We start from the raw sequence: 19392 nt of genomic DNA on the forward strand, positions 1-19392 counted from the left end.
CACCGAGTGCAGAACCTGACACAGGGCTCAGTCTCACGACCCTGGGATCATGCCCGGAGCCAAAACCAAGAGTCGGATGCTTAACCATCGGTGCCCCCCGGGTGCCCCTGTTGATGTGTCTTTTCAACAAAAAGATGGAAAGCCTTTTCACGGCTTGCGATTTGTTTTGTTTCACCTTTTGGGAGGAGTGTGCTGGTGCTGAAGTGACAGAGACTGAAAGAATCGGCCGCTGCACAAGGATATAAAGGAAGGAAGAGGAAGGTCTTTCTAGTGGATCAGCTGGGCACTCTGGCAGGTGCTGTTAGCAAAGATGACATAAACTGAGAGATTTTCACCTCATTGATAGATGATTAGACTATATCGAAAACCAATAATCTTTGTGTTTTCATACCGTTGTACATGGTGGTTTAACAGCACCGTTCCTGCTGTTTTCATTTTTCTATAAATACGAATATTAATGCAGTGGACAACTATAAAGCTGCTTTGAAATCAGAACGGAGACAGAACGCAGCGAGAGTCTCATTTTAGGTGAATATTAAGATCCTTCTCTCCACTTCAAAGTTTGGGGGATGACTTGGACCCCTATGAACTGATAAGAAGAAACCGATAGTAAAGAAAGAAGCTTCCACTCCTTTTTGGTGGATTAGTCCTGCCTCATGAGAACTTGAAGTCAAGTCTTCTGTATGATTTCATGGATATTTACATGCACAAGTGGGAATCCCAGATGGGGAAGTAAAGTGATTTCGAGGCGTGGGGGTATGGAACGGGTAGGACATTCAGAGAACGGGGGAATGGGGGAGGCAAATGCAGGAGGAGAGGTCGAGGCCCTCTAAGGAGGGGCAGGGGGAGAACCAAAAAGTGAGCCGCCAGGGGAGCAAACATGTCAGGTCTGGGGCGTGGTGGGGCCAGCTGAGCCACTGAGGCAGCAAGAAGGGAAATCCGGGAGGGAGCGTGTCCCAGGGCAGAAAGAGCAAAGACCTGGGAAGGTGGGACAAGCAGGGCAGGATACAGCTGTGAGGTCCACGTTGGGATCCGAGGGCACACGGATTAGATTAGATGAGCAGATTAGAGAAAGCCTGACCTGACCCTGGAAGGCTCAGGGCAGGGGCAGGGCGGGAGCCCCACAGCCTGCCTTCTCTGCCAGGTGCAAGGCGCGCAGACCCAGGGAAAGCAGACAGATGGAAACTCAAGGCCCTGGTGAAGATGTTCCTTAAGCGGGTGAACGGTGTACTTGGGACACTGAAACCTACAGGTTTTGTCTCAGAGTTTATTGTTGCTGCTGATCACGTGTACATTCATTTCATTCAGTTGGGGACCTGCCAGGGGACACTCAGCCCCGGCCCAAAGACTGTCCCACCCTCACAGACAGAAGCTGCTGGCAGGTCAAGGCAGCCGAGCTGGCTGAGACGCGCAATGCCATGCCAGGGGCGAGAGCCGGGCGGCCAGGAATAGCTCATGGGCTGAAATTCCAGTGTCAAGGTTAGAGCCCACAGACAAGGCCACGGAGTGAACTTGACGGACTCTGAAAGCAGGGAAGGCCGAGATCTAGAGGTGAGACAGGATGAGTGATCCCTGTCCTTGGGGACGGCAGAATGTGACCTTCTTCGGTGACAGGGTCATTGCAGCTCTAATTAGGAAAGATGAGGTCACACTGGAGCAGCGTGGGCCCCCAATCCGATATAACTGGGATCCTTTTAAGAAGGGGAAATCTGGACCAAGAGGTGGACACACACGAGGAGAACGCCTCGTGGATGTGAAGGCAGAGATGGGGGGGAATGCGTCCGCACACCCAGGAAAGGCTCAAGGTTGCCAGCAAGCCACAGAAGCTCCCAGAGAGTCCCGGGGTGGGCAGCAACCCACTGACAGCTTGATCGTCCAGCCTCCAACCCTGGGAGATGATACATTTCCGTTGTCTCAGCTCCCAGTCTGTGGTGCACCATTAGCACAAGCCCAGCAGAGTCACACAGGCGGTTTCTGAGAACGGGAGAACTGTTTTCCCGGGAGACTCTGGGACCCACGAGTCTGAGCAGCTGAGAGCCCGGCGTGCCATCTGCTTGTGAGGCCCCGGACGGCACAGAGATCGATACATATCTGCTTCTCTACCTTCTGCAGATAGACCTCGGTGTACCTATGATTAGAATATTTTAGTGAAAATGTCAAAAACACTGCCTCTAAGCGAGAGGATAAGGAAGACGGACTGAAGGAGGGCTGGGTGGTGAGCTCAGTGGGCCCAGCTTTCTGACTCTGCCTCTCCTCCCGCTTTGCTTTTTCTAGCCTGCAGCTGGTCCTCCGCGCCTGTGTCCTTGAGCTGTTTCTGGCTGGAGCTGTTGGCTGGGGGTAATTTGTTGAAAGTGCTTTGCACAGAGTCCATGATTACCAGGCTGGCTGCCCTAACATTCAGGGACCATCGACTTCTATCAACTGCCCCACCTCGACTGTTCTGAGACAGCTCCTATTCCTTCTGAAGGGCAGAACGCTCAAAAGAAAAATTAAACAAGGCTTCTGAACAAGACGTAAACAGGTTTCATGATGTGGCCGCAGCAGGGAGGACACAGGCCTGACCTTTTTATAGGTTGACAGCTTTTGACCCCACCCAAACGAGAAGAAACCAGAAGGGCCATTCAAATGCCCAGCTCTTCTGCCCTGGGCCCATCAGGGTGACCTACTCTTTCCAGAATGAGTGGTTCTCAGGCTTGCTCACCTAGTAGTTACCCGCGCCTGTTGCAAAATGCCTCGAAATATTAATATTAATCAAGGCAAGTCTATACACCTCTTTTCCTCTGGGAATTGAGGGGAAAGCCTTCTTCTGATTCCAGTAAGAGAATAATATGTGCATTTCCAAGAGGTGATTTGAGAACCTTTATTCTCATTCAAATTCCCAAGTTCCCATGCTTAAAAGCCTTAAACGTACTCCTGTGACCCTGGTGGTGGGCATTATGGAGGGCACATATTGCATGGAGCACTGGGTGTGGTGCATAAACAATGAATCTTGGAACACTGAAAATAAAAATTAAATTTAAAAAAATAATAAGGAGGGGCACCTGGGTGGCTCAGTGGGTTAAGCCTCTGCCTTCGGCTCAGGTCATGATCTCAGGGTGCTGGGATTGAGCCCCACATCGGGTGCTCTGCTCAGCAGGGAGCCTGTTTCACCCTCTCTCTGCCTGCCTCTCTGCCTACTTGTGATCTCTGTCTGTCAAATAAATAAATAAATAAATAAAATCTTTAAAAAAAACAATAAGAAAAAAAAAAGTACTACTGATTATGCCACGGACTTCTCTGTTTACTACTAGGCTTTTCACAGAGGCAGGTAACCTGACTCCCGTGTTTCTAATGAATCATTTCAAAAGTGTGTGTGCTTGTATGGCTGATATTTATATCACTTCCACACATAGGGTCAAACAACTTTTATGCTTAAGGCACTGCGCCAGCGAACCCGGCTGTGAAGAGGCTGGGTACTGGCACGGGGGCTGGGATACAGATATAGGACACCCCTCTAGAGTCCCCATTGTGCAACTGTTATCTGGAACATACAGGTGTGGGAAGAACAAGCGCCACCCAGGCCTTGGAAATATATTGTAAATCCATGCATAAAGTAAGTACAGTGTATGTGAGATTTTAACACAAGAACATAAATGCTATCTCACTGGTGTCGAGTCTCTATGGAGTGGGTATTTTGTAATAATTTACTGCATGATATCTTGCTTCTCTCTAGAGAATGTGCCTTATCTGTATCCGAATTCCCGGGATCTGCCCACTGTTTGCCACATAGTCGGTGTTCAATATACATTGATTAAACAAAGGCATGAATCCATCATCCCAAAAAAGTGATTGGGGTAGACCAATTGAAAAATATCCCTGATTCTTCTCTCCTTCTTATATCCCTTCTCTGCAATATTTCATAGTACCTCTGGTGCAAACTGGAGTGTGTTTCCCTACGGCCTTGAACCTGGGCTGGCCTGGGATTTGTCTTGGTCAGTCACGCACAGCAGCAGTGATGGCGGCCACTTCCAGTTCTTGGCCTCATAAGGCCTTGTGGGCCTCTATCTTTTCACTTGGGGTATTGCCATAGCTGTCCACACAAGCTCAGGCTGGTGGAAGAGAGCCCAGCTGTCCCAGCAGAGGCCACCTGGCCCAGCCCCTGCTGGCTGAAGGCCCCCCAGGGAGCCCCGCCTCCTGACTCTCAGCAAAGCACAGAGGCATGAGCATAGTGAGTCCAAAAGAACCGGCTAGCCAGCCCCCAGTCTGGTGAACAAGAATAAATGCTGTGTTTTGAGTCACTGAGTATTGGGGGGTTTGTTACAGAGCGATACATTTTGAGACCACGCTAAAACCGTCCTTGTCTAGCACCCTTGTTAGTTTCAGTGATACCAACTTGTACCCTTTCCAGGATGGGTCTATAACCCGTGAAACATGGAAAAAGTTGTTGGAGATGGGAAGACTGACAAAAGGACCCCTTCTAGAAGTTACTGGAAGAACCTCGGAACTTGCTCCCCTAAGCCACGCTGACTGCCCAGGCTGCTCTGGAACATGGAAGAGGCCTTACAGGTCACTTGAGAATCAGCTGTGTAGACCAAGGAAACAGCCACTGCCATGGTTTCTCCATGTGTGTGAATTAGGTGCGCAGCTAATACTACCTTCACGCAGGTGAAATTTACCTGGACCCAAATTAACCAAGTGTACGGTCAGCAAGGTTTCCTCTTTTACAGATTAATTAAGAGGGGGATGTGGGAGCACACCTACATCCTGACCACTGGCCTAAATTAAGGTTTGGTCTTGGCAAACCCCATGCCCTGCAATTTAAAAAAGTGGTGTCTCACAGATGAGCCCATAACGACAGTAGTGGCCACAATTTAGCTAAAATGAGACACTATTGGCAGCTACCCAACAAAGACCAAGAAACAAAAGCCGGAATTACTCCCAAGGCTCCTGCAGTTTGGATACTGAGAGCCAGGCTCTGGTGCACAGAGAACAGACACAAACTTTTGGGTCGGTAGATCTTCTAGAATTCCAAGAGTCTGCTTAGAACGATAGCTAAATCCATCCGGGATGTAGAACCGTATTGATACACATGTAAGATTTTATAATTGTTTTAAAATGGAAAATTTTAGACTGAACTTGAAAAATGATGCTGGTTTTCATCTTGATGACCACATGTTCCTCACTCCAGTTTCAATGACACAGGACGCTCAGCTTTGTCCTTCTGTGACGTCTGGCGCCCTGTAACCAGCTATTAGTCCCAAAGCCTTATTCAACTATGACTAAAACAGGGAATATAAGGCTTATTTAAGAAATCCAAATAAAGAGTGATAGCAAAAGGGAACTAATTTACCCATTTTGACACAAATTTATCTAGACCTACTCATTCCACGTCTGGAATTTTCTCCAAGGCATGTACCATCTTTGAAAGTGGCTCAGATCCAATCTAGCTGCAGGACGTTTCTTCAAAGCACATCCACAAGTTAGTATTCAGGGCGTGAGCTGAAGGAAGAAGAGCGTCTCCTCTCAACCCCAGGCCCTGAAGCTTTGAGCCCAAATTAAATGATCAATATCAACACTTTGGCTGAAAATCTGGCCCATGAGTAGCATCCTCTCAAGTTTTCACACTGTTCTCAGCACAAAAGCTTGTGCTACATTTGAGAGGAAAACCAAAAGGGTCTCACAGCATTTACCTTCAGATTCAAGACTGTGTGAGCAACCATTAGCTGCCATCTGAATACACCGTTAATGGTCTGGGTTCATTTCCCGGCTCCTTTATTCACCACTGACATTCACGGAGCTCATACAGCTGATGCCGTTTGGAAGGTACACAATGGATTTATGAGGTGTTATTTCACGGGTTTTATGCAACTGGGCCCAATAGATGTGACACTCAATTTTCATGCCCAGTAAGCTGAGCTGTTTTAAAGCCAAGGAGCTCTGAAGTCAGGCTCTTAGAGTTTTATTGCCCCCCCCAGGAGGTAGCAGAAGCAGGACTGAGGCTCCAGAGGAAGTCCTTTTCCAAGGTCTTGGTCCATCTCTCTGCGGGGCACTGTACGTATGATATAGCTTTCTTATTTTTTCATGGAAAGAAGGTTATGCCATAGTATTTAGTTTCATCTTTGGATAAAACAGACTAGTGAGCCCCTAAAATAAGTTAACTTTAATACATACAACAATCTCTTTTATTTATTTACTACATAAAATGATCATTTGTTCTGACTGCTGATAAGCATCAATCTTAATAAAAGCCACTCTGTTTTTATATTTGAGTCTGTGTCATAATGCGTGTCTCTAGGAAGCCTGGGCCATTTTGTTGACCTTACTGAAGTCACTTCTTCTCCAACACAGGGCTTGGGAGTCAATAGTAGAGCTTCCCAAAGAAAACACATTTTCTTTTCCTGCACTAGGAGCACAAACCCCATTCCTTTCATCCCTCGAAATTTTCATGTCAAATGTTTTAGTAATTACCAAGGAAATCACTTATCACAATAAATGCATTTCAATGGACAGAAAGGCACAAGAAACGAGAGAGCTAGCACCTCGCGTGGGCTGCAGCAGCCTTACCTATCAGGGTGTGAAAGATGGCAGCAATGGCACCGGCCACCACCATGCACAGGACGGCTTTGGTCCTGTCTCGCTTGCTGTTCACAAACACCAGCCCCACATTTTTGAAGTCACTCATGGGACCCGTGAAGAACTTCATGAGGGAGTATGCCAGCCCATAGCTGGCCAGCATTTCCACTGCATCCTCCTTGACAGCAGCGATGCCTCGGTTCAAGGCCTGTGGAGGGGGAAAGACAGGCCACAAACAGCATTAGAAATGTCGTCCGTCTCCAGGGACTCATGCCTCCAAGATAAAAGCTCAGCAGACAGGTTTCTATAGAAACACTAAGCAGCTTATAGGGTAAAGCTCACTATAATTTGATAAAAGTTATTAGTTTTCATTTTCATCCATATTAGCTTTGGTTCGAAGTAGCTTCTTGAAGGGGAGACACCTGCCCATTGGGGTGAAAGTATTAGAGGAAAAACCCAGCAAGTATTTTATGTTAATACCAGAAAATAATTCTAGGCAGTTGTTAAAAGCTTAGCATGTTAAATTTTATTTGTGGGCTGAATTTCTATAACAGCAACAGGCATTCTAGAAATGAGTCAGATGCTTCGTGTGGAGTGGGTGATGGTTTCTTTTTTTTTCTTTTTCTTCTTTAAGGAAGGGGCGTGTGTGCACATGCATGTGTGCATGTGTGTGTGTGCAAGTACATGGGAGCATACACCCATAACCTGAAATACCACGTATGTGCTATGTCGGTACCCTTCCCAGCACAGAGCGAAAGCTATGAAAAACGCAATGAAGGAATATATTGTATAATTGAAGGATGCTATTTGCCCAATTCTTACTGTATTTTAACTTTCAATGTTAGGACATCACCTGTTCTTTAGGAACAGGAAACTGATCAAGGAAATCACTTATCACAATAAATGCATTCGAATGGACTTTCTGTGTAGTCATAGACTTGTAGAAACAGGATGTAGTATAAGCACGGACAGTAAGCTTGGATTGCCCAGACAACTATTTCAAAGAGGCACCCACTTCCGAAGAAACTATCATGAATAAACCCATGGCCAGCCACGCGACTTGATAAAGAGCCAGGCTACCTGCTGCACCACTAAGGCTCCTTTGTTTTCGAGATCTTGGTTGATTTCATAATTGGCCATTTGTGCCACTTGTCTCTTCCCCCAAGAGCTTTAAATTCTTGCTCTTATGTCTTAAATTCACCAATAAAGAGTAAGCCTGTGAAACTCTGGGTCCGCACCCTTGACTCCAATAAAAGCAGGATCCCAGGCCTGTGCAGGTGTGTACATGCTCTCCCCCGCCGCCCCACGTCACTGATGTAGCCCAGGTGTCCTGTGCAGCTTCCGGGCCTTATAAGTCATACACCTTTCTTTTTCCAAAGTTTCCTGATGGCTGCTGTTGAAGGGTGTCCTGCAATCACACTAAGATCCACAAGGGTCATCCCAGTAGTAACACTGATTTTGAAAGGGGCACATGTCTGAGGGAGGCTCACCGGGGCCCATGTGAGGTCCTTAAGGCATTAGGAGCCATGGTATTATTATTGATAGGCTGAGATCAGAACAAAACAATAGACTTTATTTTTTAGAGCTGCAAAATGGAGCAGAATGTGCAAAGTTGCTATACTCCCTCTGCCCCAACACATACAACTTTCTCCACTATCAATATCCCATGCCAGAGTGGTACATTTCTACAGTCAATGAGTCGACAAGCACGCATCTTTATCACTCAAAGCCCATAGTCTGCATTCACTCTTGGGTTGTATATTCTAGAGGTTTTGACAAATATATTTTGACAAATATATTTGACAATGTATCCATCATTATATAGTTGAACATTCCACGCAAAGCACTGCTAGCAAAAAAAAAAAAAAAAAAAATGAATAGCAAAACACCAATGTGTAAAATGGTTTTAGAAAAACCTAGAAGAAAAATAACTAATAGCTGTAGGAATTTAGATCATTGTTCTGACAAAGTTGGTATATTATAAGCTAGTTTTTGATAGTTGTTTCCAGTTGTATGTCTAGTCCTCTTCTCCCTTTTTCTCCAATAATACCTTAAAAATTTCCCAAAGAACCTTCTTAGCCTTTGTGGTACATGCCTGCCACGGTCCCTTCCTTAGAAAAAATTTTCCTTCTAGCAAAGCTGATCTAATAGTTGAATCCCCTAAAGCAAAATAAAAACCAAGAAGCTCCTTGGTAATAAATCCTGTGTTCAACAGGCACCTCTAGTCAGAGGGTCCTGTCATGTGTCAAAACCCATCCCTGGATAATCTTCCAAACTAATTTTTTTGGACCTTATGCAGTGGATGCTGTTGGTGTCCCACGCAGACCCTCTACTGGGCACCATTCCCCAGGTGCCAGGCGGGAGTTGGCCACTAATGGCTCACAGCTGCCTCCTCCTCAGAGAAATTTGTCCCCAGCCACTTTGGGTTGGTTAAGCCACACCTGAGCCCCAGGACGCACACAGCCAGGGGCTGGCTGACACAGGGGTATAGAAGATCAGCTCCCTGCCTCAGGGTCAGGCTGCTCTGGTACAATCCACACTCCAGAGCTCCCTGGGGGACCAGGAGGAAGCAAGTTTCCAGGAGAGACCAGATCCTCACTTAACTTCTCCCCACCACCCAACTCTCCCCTCTCCCTGCAACACTTCACTTGCCCGAGAATTCCCCAACACCGGTTCCGCTCCCAGAGACCCCAGCTTAGGACAACGTCTAAGTACGTTTCTTGAAGACACTGAGATCAGCGTATGGTTCGGTCTTTTTCCTCCCTGTCTTTCCCAACATCTATGACCGCAAATGGTTTAGATTTTTATCGCCAAAACATTTGTTGACACTTAAAAGTGATAGCCATTATTTAGCATAGGGTGAAAAGGCATACAGGAGGGCACCTAAACAACTTAGGACTAGACTCTTTGCGTGTCTTGTTGGCAAAATACTACTCTTGGCTAAAAAGACGTCTGCCCTGCCTGGGACACCACTGCAATGCTTTCTTGTTCCACCAACAGGTCCCTGACGGAGTCCTAAAGACAGGGCTGAAGCAGGTGAGAGGCGGGGGAGGGGGTGGAGGGTTGCGGGGAATGACGGCTCGGTCAGCAAGACTGAGTGTGAACACTCCACTTAGCTCAACAATTACGGTAATTTGAAGAAAGTGCACAGGGTTTAAACGCACACAGACTTGAGGGGACGTGCTCCCATCACTTATACTGCGTGGTGTCGGCCCAGGTGCTCATTCTCACTGAAATAACCCGGCTGATCTCACATGGATGTAGTGTACAGGGAACCAGTGACCAGCCTGGAGGAGGCACTTCAAAGCAAGGATTTGTGTCTCTTTTGTTTACCACTCTATACCGGCCACCTCACCCCTCAGAAACACTCAAGTATTTGTTGAAGGAATGAAGTATTTTCTACTAGGAACTTTCATGTCCATATTAATTTTCATGAATGCTAAAAAGTTGCATTCTGATTCTAAGATGTTATTACTTGTCAGATATACCGCTGATTTAATGTTTTAACAGCCATATTAAATATATACAGTGGATGAAAAACATTCTAATTTCAAGTAATATTAAAAGGCAAGGAAAGAAGAACTTTACAATTGAGGGCATGTGCTATATTAATATTATTAGCTTTTTATTATTCTCATTTACCATAAGTATTTCCCTCAATTTATCCACTTCTTTATTTCCTGATTTTCTTTTGGTCCCCCAATAGATTTGGTCCCCGAATAATAATTTTGTCCGCTAATAATAAGTTACGTGTAGCCTGTCAATCATCTCGTGGAGTTTCTTTCCACACTTTTAGACTTGGCTGTTCTTCCCCCATCCACAAGTAAACCATCAATGTAGTTGATGGTTTCATTTGCACACTTAACTTTTAATCCTCCTGGAATTTATGCCATGAGATAGGGCTCAAAATTCATTTTCTAAAGAAATAGCTTATTTCTTCAAAACTGATCTGCATGAAACACCGATTGCCCATTATTTGGGATGCTTTCTTTCCAGTAATTCATCCTTCCAGAACCTTCCATTGCCCGCTGTTTGTTTCATCTGTCTCAACTTGCTTCCCCGTTCCTCATCACAGCATGCTCATTACCTGGCATTAAATTGACTCTTCACTTTTTGTCTTGCTGTCTCTCTTCTCCATTTGAACGTCATCTCCAGGGCACACAGAATTTTGGTTCACCATATGTCCCCAGACGTGCAACGTGAGGGGATCCCACACTGGTAAGTGTGTGAAAGAAGGAAGTACCACATCCACAAGCAGTATAAACACTCACAGCGACAGGTACCAAAGAAATGGAATACGCTCATGAACTGGGACTCCTTGGAGAAGCTCGTTCCAATGGACTAGACGAGGAAAGCCCTCCAAGGATGGGACAGTTGAGCTAATGGTGGAGCCAAGGCCCCAAGAACAAGAATGAACCGGTTGGATGAAGAGCTATCAGAAGGCCGAGGGCTACGGGAAGGCTTGCTAAGGCCAAGTAGGAGCCAGCAGGAATGTGTGTGTGTGGGGGGGGGGGGGCAGCGCATAAAGTGAGTTTGGAAAAGCAGGCAATGCTGAGATCGCTCCAGGTCATGGTCAAGAGTATGTGTTTTGTTCTAAGAGCAGTGGATCTTGGCTCTAAGAGCGAGGGTCTGAGCAGAGGTGGGCAGAGGCTCATGCTGGAGGTGGGAATGAGGGTGGGCTGGGGAGGGAAGGGCAGAAGCACAGTCAAGGGCCTGTGGTAAGCCAGGTAGGAAATGGCTTGCGCCAGGACGGGATAGAAGAGATGGGGAGAAGGTGACTGATTTGAGAGCTTTCTGGAGATAACGGACACGGTGATGGACCACCTGGTGGGCCTGCGGATAAGGGAGGAATTGAAGCTTACTGTTGAGTTTTCTGGGTTTGAGCCACTGCTCAAATGATCCAACTGTTTCCTGAGCTGAAGAGACTGGGAGAGGGAGGAAGACGTGGGGGAGAAAACGCGAGCGCACCATCTTGGTGTCCCCCGTTGGGTCTGAGATGCCCCTTAGGATTCCGAATGGAGAAATCAGGTTAGATGGCTGGCTAGGTGGGTCTGGAGTCCAGAAGAGACATCTGGGCAGGGGACATACATTTGGAGCCCATCAGCGTCTGGATAGTATTTAAAGGCAAGAGACTGAACGAGATAATCTAGACAGGATATAGATAGAACGGGGTCCAAGAGTCAGCCCTGTGTCTCTCTAGAAATAAATTTAAACCCATTCAGGAGGTGGCAAGCTCTCTGGGTGACACAGGCCTTGTAACTCTGCTGCGGCTCAGCATGAATGAGCTCGCTGGTACTGTTCTTGGCCGTGGCACTCCCGAGCACTGCTGCGTCTCCAGCCAAAGAACCGTGTGTTCCAGGCAGAACAGCTCGCTGCCACGGCAGGGAAAGAGGCACAGCTATGGGCTGGAAGTTTAGCTAAAGTAGTGAGCGAGAGTCTTTGGAATGAATTAGGCTTGGAGTCAGAATCCCGTCCTAACTATAGAGGTTCACCTGCTATTTAAAGGCAAGTTTCTAAACGTGCGTGAACTTTCCACAGTAAAGACACTTCAGATCAGAGCATTAAAGTATTCCAACCATCGTGAATACGAAGGCGCTCTTCAATCACAGCCCAGTCGTGGTCCCTGATGGCATGGCTCGGGCCCTTCCTCACACTTTAGATCCGTGCTCTCTACGCTGTGGACGCTCGGCACCATGGGATGTCTGACTTACAAACACATCCGCGACCAGAAGGCATTCAGTGGGTCCTACCTGTCTTAGTCTCCCCCCAGGGTCTGCCAGGTGCTCTGTTGCCTGATCTGTCTGCCAGGTTCATGGTGCTCTGTTGCCTGATTTTTTTTTTTCCTCCCAGAAAGTTATCAAAGCTACAGGATATTAAAAAGTAAAAAACAAAAACAGACCCAAACAAAACAACCCCCAGGGAAATGGCTAACAAATCCCACATGTGATCTCCTGGATATGAACCGTCTTAGATCCTTAAACCCTACAAGAGATGAAGTCGGGCTCTAGAGACCAGCAACATCTCTATATTGCAGACTGAGATTCTCAGGCCAAGGGTCACCAAGTCACTCTGATCCTCCAGTCATTTCCGGGCAGTGTGACGGCAAGCACTCCCTGCTAGCTGGGAGGACCGCCGTCTCCCCTGGGGAGCAGGTGCAGGACTGGTGCACAGCTGCCTCCCTTCGGGGAGATGCGAGGCCCTCTCTGTTTCTCCCACTCTGTCTCTTGAAGCTTCACTCGACTTGTCTCTCTCTTGACTTCTCCTCTGTTCCTCCTGTCTGTCCTTCCTTATGGTGCCCTGCATTTCAAGGTCACCACTTTAACCACACCCATGTCAATATCCACAGCTTACTAAGTGCAAACCCCTGACCCCAGATTCATCAAGTTATTTACCTCTTCTTCCCCTCTTTGTATTTACAGACTTCCACTTGGGCTCTGAGGGCGGCTGGAACCAGGCCCACGGCACGGACAGCTGGCTGCCATCCCACCCGCCTCCGCCCACCGACCAGCTCTTTGTTGCCTCGCCAACCTCCATCTTTCCCCTTCCCTTCTCTGCACCTCTGTCCTGCCTCATTCCCTCTGACTCAGCAGATAACTTCCCCTCTTGCTTCATCTGGAATATGGAACCCATCAGAATGGAAATCTGGGGGGTACCTGGGTAGCTCAGTCGGTTAAATGTCCGACTCTTGATTTTAGCCCAGGTCACGATCTCAGGGTCCTGGGACGGAGCCCTACGTTCGGCTCCACGCTCAGCACAGAAGTCTGCTTGTCCCTCTGCCTCTGCTCCTCCCCCTGCTAACGCACTCTCTCTAATAAATCCATAAATAAAAATCTAAAAGAAAAAAAAAAGAAAGAAAATTTCTTGTTGCTTCTCTCCCTAAAACAAACCTCGACAAAATACATCTGCCCAAACCCTTCCTTACCACCTCTGTCCTGTTGCAATGGAAAGGCCAGTCTGACCAGGGTGTCGACCTGGGCTCCACATTTATGTCCCTCTGACCTTGACAGGAGCCCCCGTCCTCCTCTCTGGCTGGTCCAATCCTTGCTACACGACTGGCTCTTTCCCATCAACACTTACAGATGCACCGGTGCTTTCTATCTTAAAAATAACCCTTCTCTTGACTCCTCGCTTCTTCTAGTTCCCACGTTCTTTCTCGCCTTCCTTTCATAGACAACTTCTCTGAAGCGTTACCTTCTTTCATTATTTTCGCGTTTGCTCTGCCCGTGGACGCCTCAGCCTGTGGGGACAGCAGCTGCCCGAGGGCAGGAGTCTCACCCGCATCCCACGTCATCCCATAATGGCAGGTTGGAGGCACCCCGAGCCCTGGCTTCTGCCTTCCTCCCCCTCCCCCTACGGGCTCTTCCTGCTTAAGCAAACGGGCCCTTTTCTGTTCTCACCTTCCCGACCCCTCGGCAGATCTGACCCCGTTGGCTACTCCCTCTTGGAAACGCTTTCCCCCCTCGGCTTCGGTGGCATCGAGGTTTCCAGGTTTTCTCCTCATCTCTCCCCTTCAGCTTTTCTCCTGATACTTTGTCTTCTGGGGGCTCCTAAATATTGGTGTTCCCAGGGCTCTGCCTGGGCACTCTCCTGTTCCCACTCTTGCTCAGCGATCCCACCCTCTGCCACAAACCTCTGGTGCTTTCTGTCTGCTCAGAATTCTCTGATCCAACTCTCCAGACTTCCTAGACTTCTCTTCAGCTCCAAACCCACACGTCTCCGCTGAGTGTCCCATGGATGCTTGGCACACTGCACTTCCAAAACTGAGTTCACCATCAACAGACTACGTGGGTCCCAGTGGCCCCCTCCCCTGAAGCTTGAATGCACGTGCCCAGGGTTCCTACCCAGGAGGTCGAGGAGTGAGCTCCCTGGATGCCTTTTACCCCGCACTCCCACAGATCTCTTGGTCCCATCACGTTTTCCCCAGTCACTCTAGCATCTGTCCAGTTCTCTCTGGCCTCACTGCCGTGCCTTGGGTCAGGTCACTGATGGCCTTCCTGTCTCCAGGCCATCCTCTGACCCTCCTCATTGTGGTCAGATCACAAAAATCCAAATGACTAAAAAAGCACCCAATGTGCTTCAGGGCTGCACTGTGTTCACAGACCATGGGCTCCAAAAACCATGCTCTAAGGGTCTGTAAGTGTGTCTGGCACATGGCTCGTCAGCATCCAATCGATATCTGGGCCATGAGTGAATAGGTACAAAAGCCATTCGTGATCTGACCTTGCCCGGCACTGCCTCTTGCACTGTGTGCTTTGTGAAGCCTAAACTGACCACAGTTTTCTAGATATACCACCCCTCTCTCATCCAAGAGCCCTTTGCTTACGCTTTTTTCTCTGCACAGAATCACCTCTACTCCGGTCCCACCCATGCACCTGGTCAACGCATCATCAGTTGAGGGGCTGTGTTCTCTGGGAGCTGTCCCTGGAGCCTACCCCCAGCTCCATGCCCCACGGCCACCTGCATGGACCGGGGAACCCCGGTGTCCTGGGCTTGCTTGTTCACTCGACCTCGCGTCTCACCAGACGACCTGAGGCAGGGTTGGGTTTACTTCTGGCCACTTCTCCCACATCCATTCAGCACGCCTCATGCATCACTGAAAATCAGTCTCTGAATAAACACACGTGTTACTTGTACATACAGCTTGCATGGGGTCGTTCACGAACAAAACCCTGCAGCTGCAGGTTTGGGTTTCTGGCTAAATAAAGCTATTTTTGGTAGAACTTATGTATTTAAAGTAAATATGCAAATTGATGGCAGGGGCACTGTACATAATCTTGTCGTTCTGGTATTTTCTCATGAGACAGGCAGGGACTTCTGTTGTCACCTCTATCATGGCTCACTGGGCACCCAGCAGGTATTGGACGAGGGTTCGCTGCTTAACTACTGACACACAGACATTAGGAGGAAGCGAGCGACACTGGGCCACATGACTAGCCTCTTAAGTGTAAAGCCTTAAGCAAAGACTGTTTTTCTGTTTCCCTTCCTTCCCATCCTGTGGATGTCAACTGGGATGGAGGAGAGATCTCTATAGGGTCAAATCCTGTAACAGAAGTCAGCTCCCACAAGAAGGAAATCAGAAGCCAAAGAGCAGCCAACCTTCTTTGCCTGCCCCCGGACAAGCTGAGGAGCATGCCGAGAGCTGGGTGTGCCCCCCACATGACCAGGGTAGTCATCTCCAGACTGTGAAAGATGGGAGCTTGTAGGGGCAACAAGGCTCCGAGAGAGGAGGCCAGAGAGGTCAAGAAGGGCCAGGGCTGATCTGGTAACTGACGTTCATGGGGAACGGGTAAAAACACAATCATACTGCTCCTAAAGAAACAGCTTTTCAAATTCTTCCAGAAAAAGGTGTTGAGTCGGAAGCTGGTATTATTTCCTGAAATAGCAAGAGATTAGTATATGAAACACCGAAATTCTTTTTTTTTTTTTTCTTTTAGGAAGATGAATACTTCCTTCAATGCCTCATCCTGGATTAGAAAAATGAATGGGACACTGGGCTCGGTAATAATTCTCTCTTGCTAATCTTTTTTTTTTTTTTTTAAAGATTTTATTTATTTATTTGACAGAGAGATCACAAGCAGGCAGAGAGGCAGGCAGAGAGAGAGGAGGAAGCAGGCTCCCTGCCGAGCAGAGAGCCCGATGCGGGGCTCGATCCCAGGACTCTGAGATCATGACCTGAGCCGAAGGCAGCGGCTTAACCCACTGAGCCACCCAGGCGCCCTAGACTAATCTTTTTGATAAAAGACTGTTCCTCTGTCTACAGCTTCAATGATCCTGTTACACCTTTCATAACATGAAGCAAATTCACTATTGTTACAAAAGATACAGTTTCAAAAATCTCTCTCAAACCCAGGGTTCTCTGAACATGGTAGTTTGTGAAAGCTGAGAATTCAGAAGGACACGTGTAGGCAAAGCTACCTGTGGGGAAGGGCTTCCTTCAGTGTCGTGGATAATCAGCACCCTTGGATTTCAATCCTCTCAAGGAGTCTAGGTTCTTGTAATTTTCCACTGTTATTGTTCTGTTTGTATTTTAAAAAGTGGTTTGGGTTAAATTAGATCATTTGTCTTCCCGGTAATTTTCCAGCCATGTTTTATTTTCTCAGGATCTATACCGCTCTAAATGAGACACCCGCGCTCTGTTTAGCTGGCACTCCAGCCAAGAACTCGACACCCACACACAAGGTTGTGGTTTAAAGGGACTAGCAGTAAAATGAAGCCTGGTCTGGCCTCGTCAGCAGTCAAAGTCATTGCCCTGTGCAGTGCCGTCCATATTTAGTGCTTCCTGAAAACACAGAGATAATACGGGACAAGTCCAAAATATGACACTGGCTTTTTCTGTCACTTCCCACACCTGCAGAAGAATTTCCATAAAGACTAGAGACAAACTACCCAACAGGTGCCAGGTATGGCTAACTCTGGGTTCTCCTGTTGCTTTTTTCAGGATCTCAGAGGAAATTAAAAAAAATTTTTTTTACTTTTTGGCCTCTTGAATGGAAGTAAGTTAGTTCATTAAAAGATAATACTATGGTGTTGCAAGACCCTCTTCAAACCATTTTGATCCTTCATTTTAAACACGAAGCTTCTTCACCTGGTTTAACTTAACTTGGATTCAAAATGGCGGGAGGCTCGACAGGGAAGGAATGTTACTATGGATTTCTCGTGCACTTTAAGAAAACAAAGCTTCATGTGCCATCTAACTACTTATTTCCCAGCTTGACCTCACATCTTTACTATTAGTGAAATTCCCAAATTTCCTACATATGTTTTTATACTTATAAAGTCTCCTGATCTCCAAATGATGTTATTTCTCGATTAATATCTTAAGATTGTATCCATTCCACTTCAGAGCGGAGTTAATACTTTTACATTAAAAAAAAAAACAAAACCCACAACAGCTCCATGAGCAACAGGCTGGAATAGAAGATGAACTCTGGGGTCTGGAAAGTCTCTTTGCTAACCGTCCATACCTTCTGTCCGCCTACACACACACACCTACCAACCCTGCTCACATGCCGAGATGCTTACTCTCTCCCTGCCAGCACACCCCCTCTTCCTGCTTGGTGACAGACTGTTCCCTCAATTGCTCCGGCACCTTACACTTGTCTGCGGACCTCTGGGCAGCTCAGAAGCCCCATTCTTTTTTCTGACTTAGGCTGAGACATTCGGAAGCCCCCTCCATTCGTTGCCTTCCATTCCAGTCCAGTAATGCACTTATACTAACAGAATGACATGTGAGTGGCTATTTGCATGTAGACCTTATAACGGAGGCCTTATAACTTACAAAATCCAACGAACACAACAATGACGACGAAACGACCCCAGCAGCTAGCACTGACTGAGTGCTGCTTTGTGGCTGATGCTATTCTAAGACCATATTCTTCCCCATCCCTCTGGGAGAGAGGCACTATTATTTCCCAGCCTGTCGGTGAGGAAACCGGTCTGTGGAGAGGCTCAGTCACTTGTCCGGGGTAACACAGAGCTGCAAAAAAAATCCAGACAGCTTTGCCTTGGGCTGTGATCCTAACCATCACTCCGTCATACCGACACCAACTCTCCTTTCCAAGTCTTTCACACAGAATCAGAGACTGCAGTTGGTACGAAACGCTTACTTGAAACAGGATTAGCTGGTCAGGTCAAAGAGAACTTCTGGATAAAGACTCTTCTTCTGAAAAATTCCAAAGACCCTGAGGTAAGGACTAATTTTTCAACAGTAATGTTGAAAGGCTACAAGTGTGTAGCAAAGGCTACAAGTGTGCACACGGAGGATAAACGGAGTGAAGCTGAAGTCACCATATTTATCTGGGTCACGCCAAGGAAATGCGGATACAGGAAATGGGGCCGTGTATGCCCCGCAAGAGGCACTCCATGGTGTGGCGGAAAGGACAGGACACCCGTGAGCACAGCCCCACGTGTGCTGGGTTACGAAGCTCAGGGGCCCCCTCTGTCCTCCCCAGCGCGGTAGGAATGCCAAGAGGCTCTCAACAGTGGCCTTCTAAGATGCGGACAAGGGTGCTCATGGCTTCTTCTAGACAAAAGATAAAGCATCATCCCCATATCTTTAACCCGTTCAAGGTTTCATTCACTTCTCAGCTGTGGGATTAATGTATTTCTGCCTCAGGTTCAGTGATGACTCACTGCTGGTGTTTACAGAGTGGCATATGCCAAGTTCTGTGAAAGATTTTGGAGGTTATGGGCTTTTGATCAGATTGCTTTTAGGAGGTGAGCAAGCTAGTAAAAACTGGTCATTAGCCCTGGGTGTTACACAGAATTGATGAATCACTAAACTCTACTCTTGAAACTAATAATACACTCTATGTCAACTGCCCTGGGTTTAAATTTTTTAAAAATGGCCATTAAACACGCTAGTGCAGCCACCCCATGCATGTTCTAAGCCAGTGCCTAGGCACACACGCGCACACACACGCACACTGTGAAACGGATCCCCATGAAGTGGGCAAGAGTTAATCGTGATAAAGCTATCCTCTGTGTTTGCTTTCCGTGTGCAAGCAGGTTTGCCATGACCTCCCCATGCTCCCACTGCTATTACTAGTTTAAATTATTGGCCTGATTTATGGTATTTTACATGAAGGAATACCATCTCACTGAGTGCACTGCTTAGAACACAATACAAGACAGGACAGACGGTATTACTGGAGCACAAGCAAATCGGGAAGGAGTCCAATGGCCTCGTCAATGGTAGCGGGGATCAAAGAATTACAAACCACCCCGAATTTATTTTGCCTTTGCAAGAATAACCATTATTTATGCCTAATACTTTTCACCTAATATAATAGAGTAACGAACTATAGAATAATGCAGATAAAATTAGTGTTTTGAAAATTT

General features: G+C 47.2%; 1 protein-coding gene across 1 annotated transcript in view; it reads right to left on the reverse strand.

Moving 5' to 3' along the window:
• The window catches only part of ANKH (ANKH inorganic pyrophosphate transport regulator), a 129316-nt gene that overhangs the window by 47863 nt on the left and 62061 nt on the right, over positions 1 to 19392 (reverse strand). The window contains exon 2 of the mRNA XM_032861888.1: positions 6544 to 6760. Within this exon, the coding sequence (XP_032717779.1) occupies positions 6544 to 6760 (217 nt within the window). The remainder of the gene's footprint in view (positions 1 to 6543; positions 6761 to 19392) is intronic.

Source organism: Lontra canadensis, unplaced genomic scaffold (genome assembly GCF_010015895.1).
Source record: "Lontra canadensis isolate GAN:19392208 unplaced genomic scaffold, GSC_riverotter_1.0 scaffold22, whole genome shotgun sequence".
In the NCBI taxonomy this organism is placed as follows: Eukaryota; Metazoa; Chordata; class Mammalia; order Carnivora; family Mustelidae; genus Lontra; species Lontra canadensis.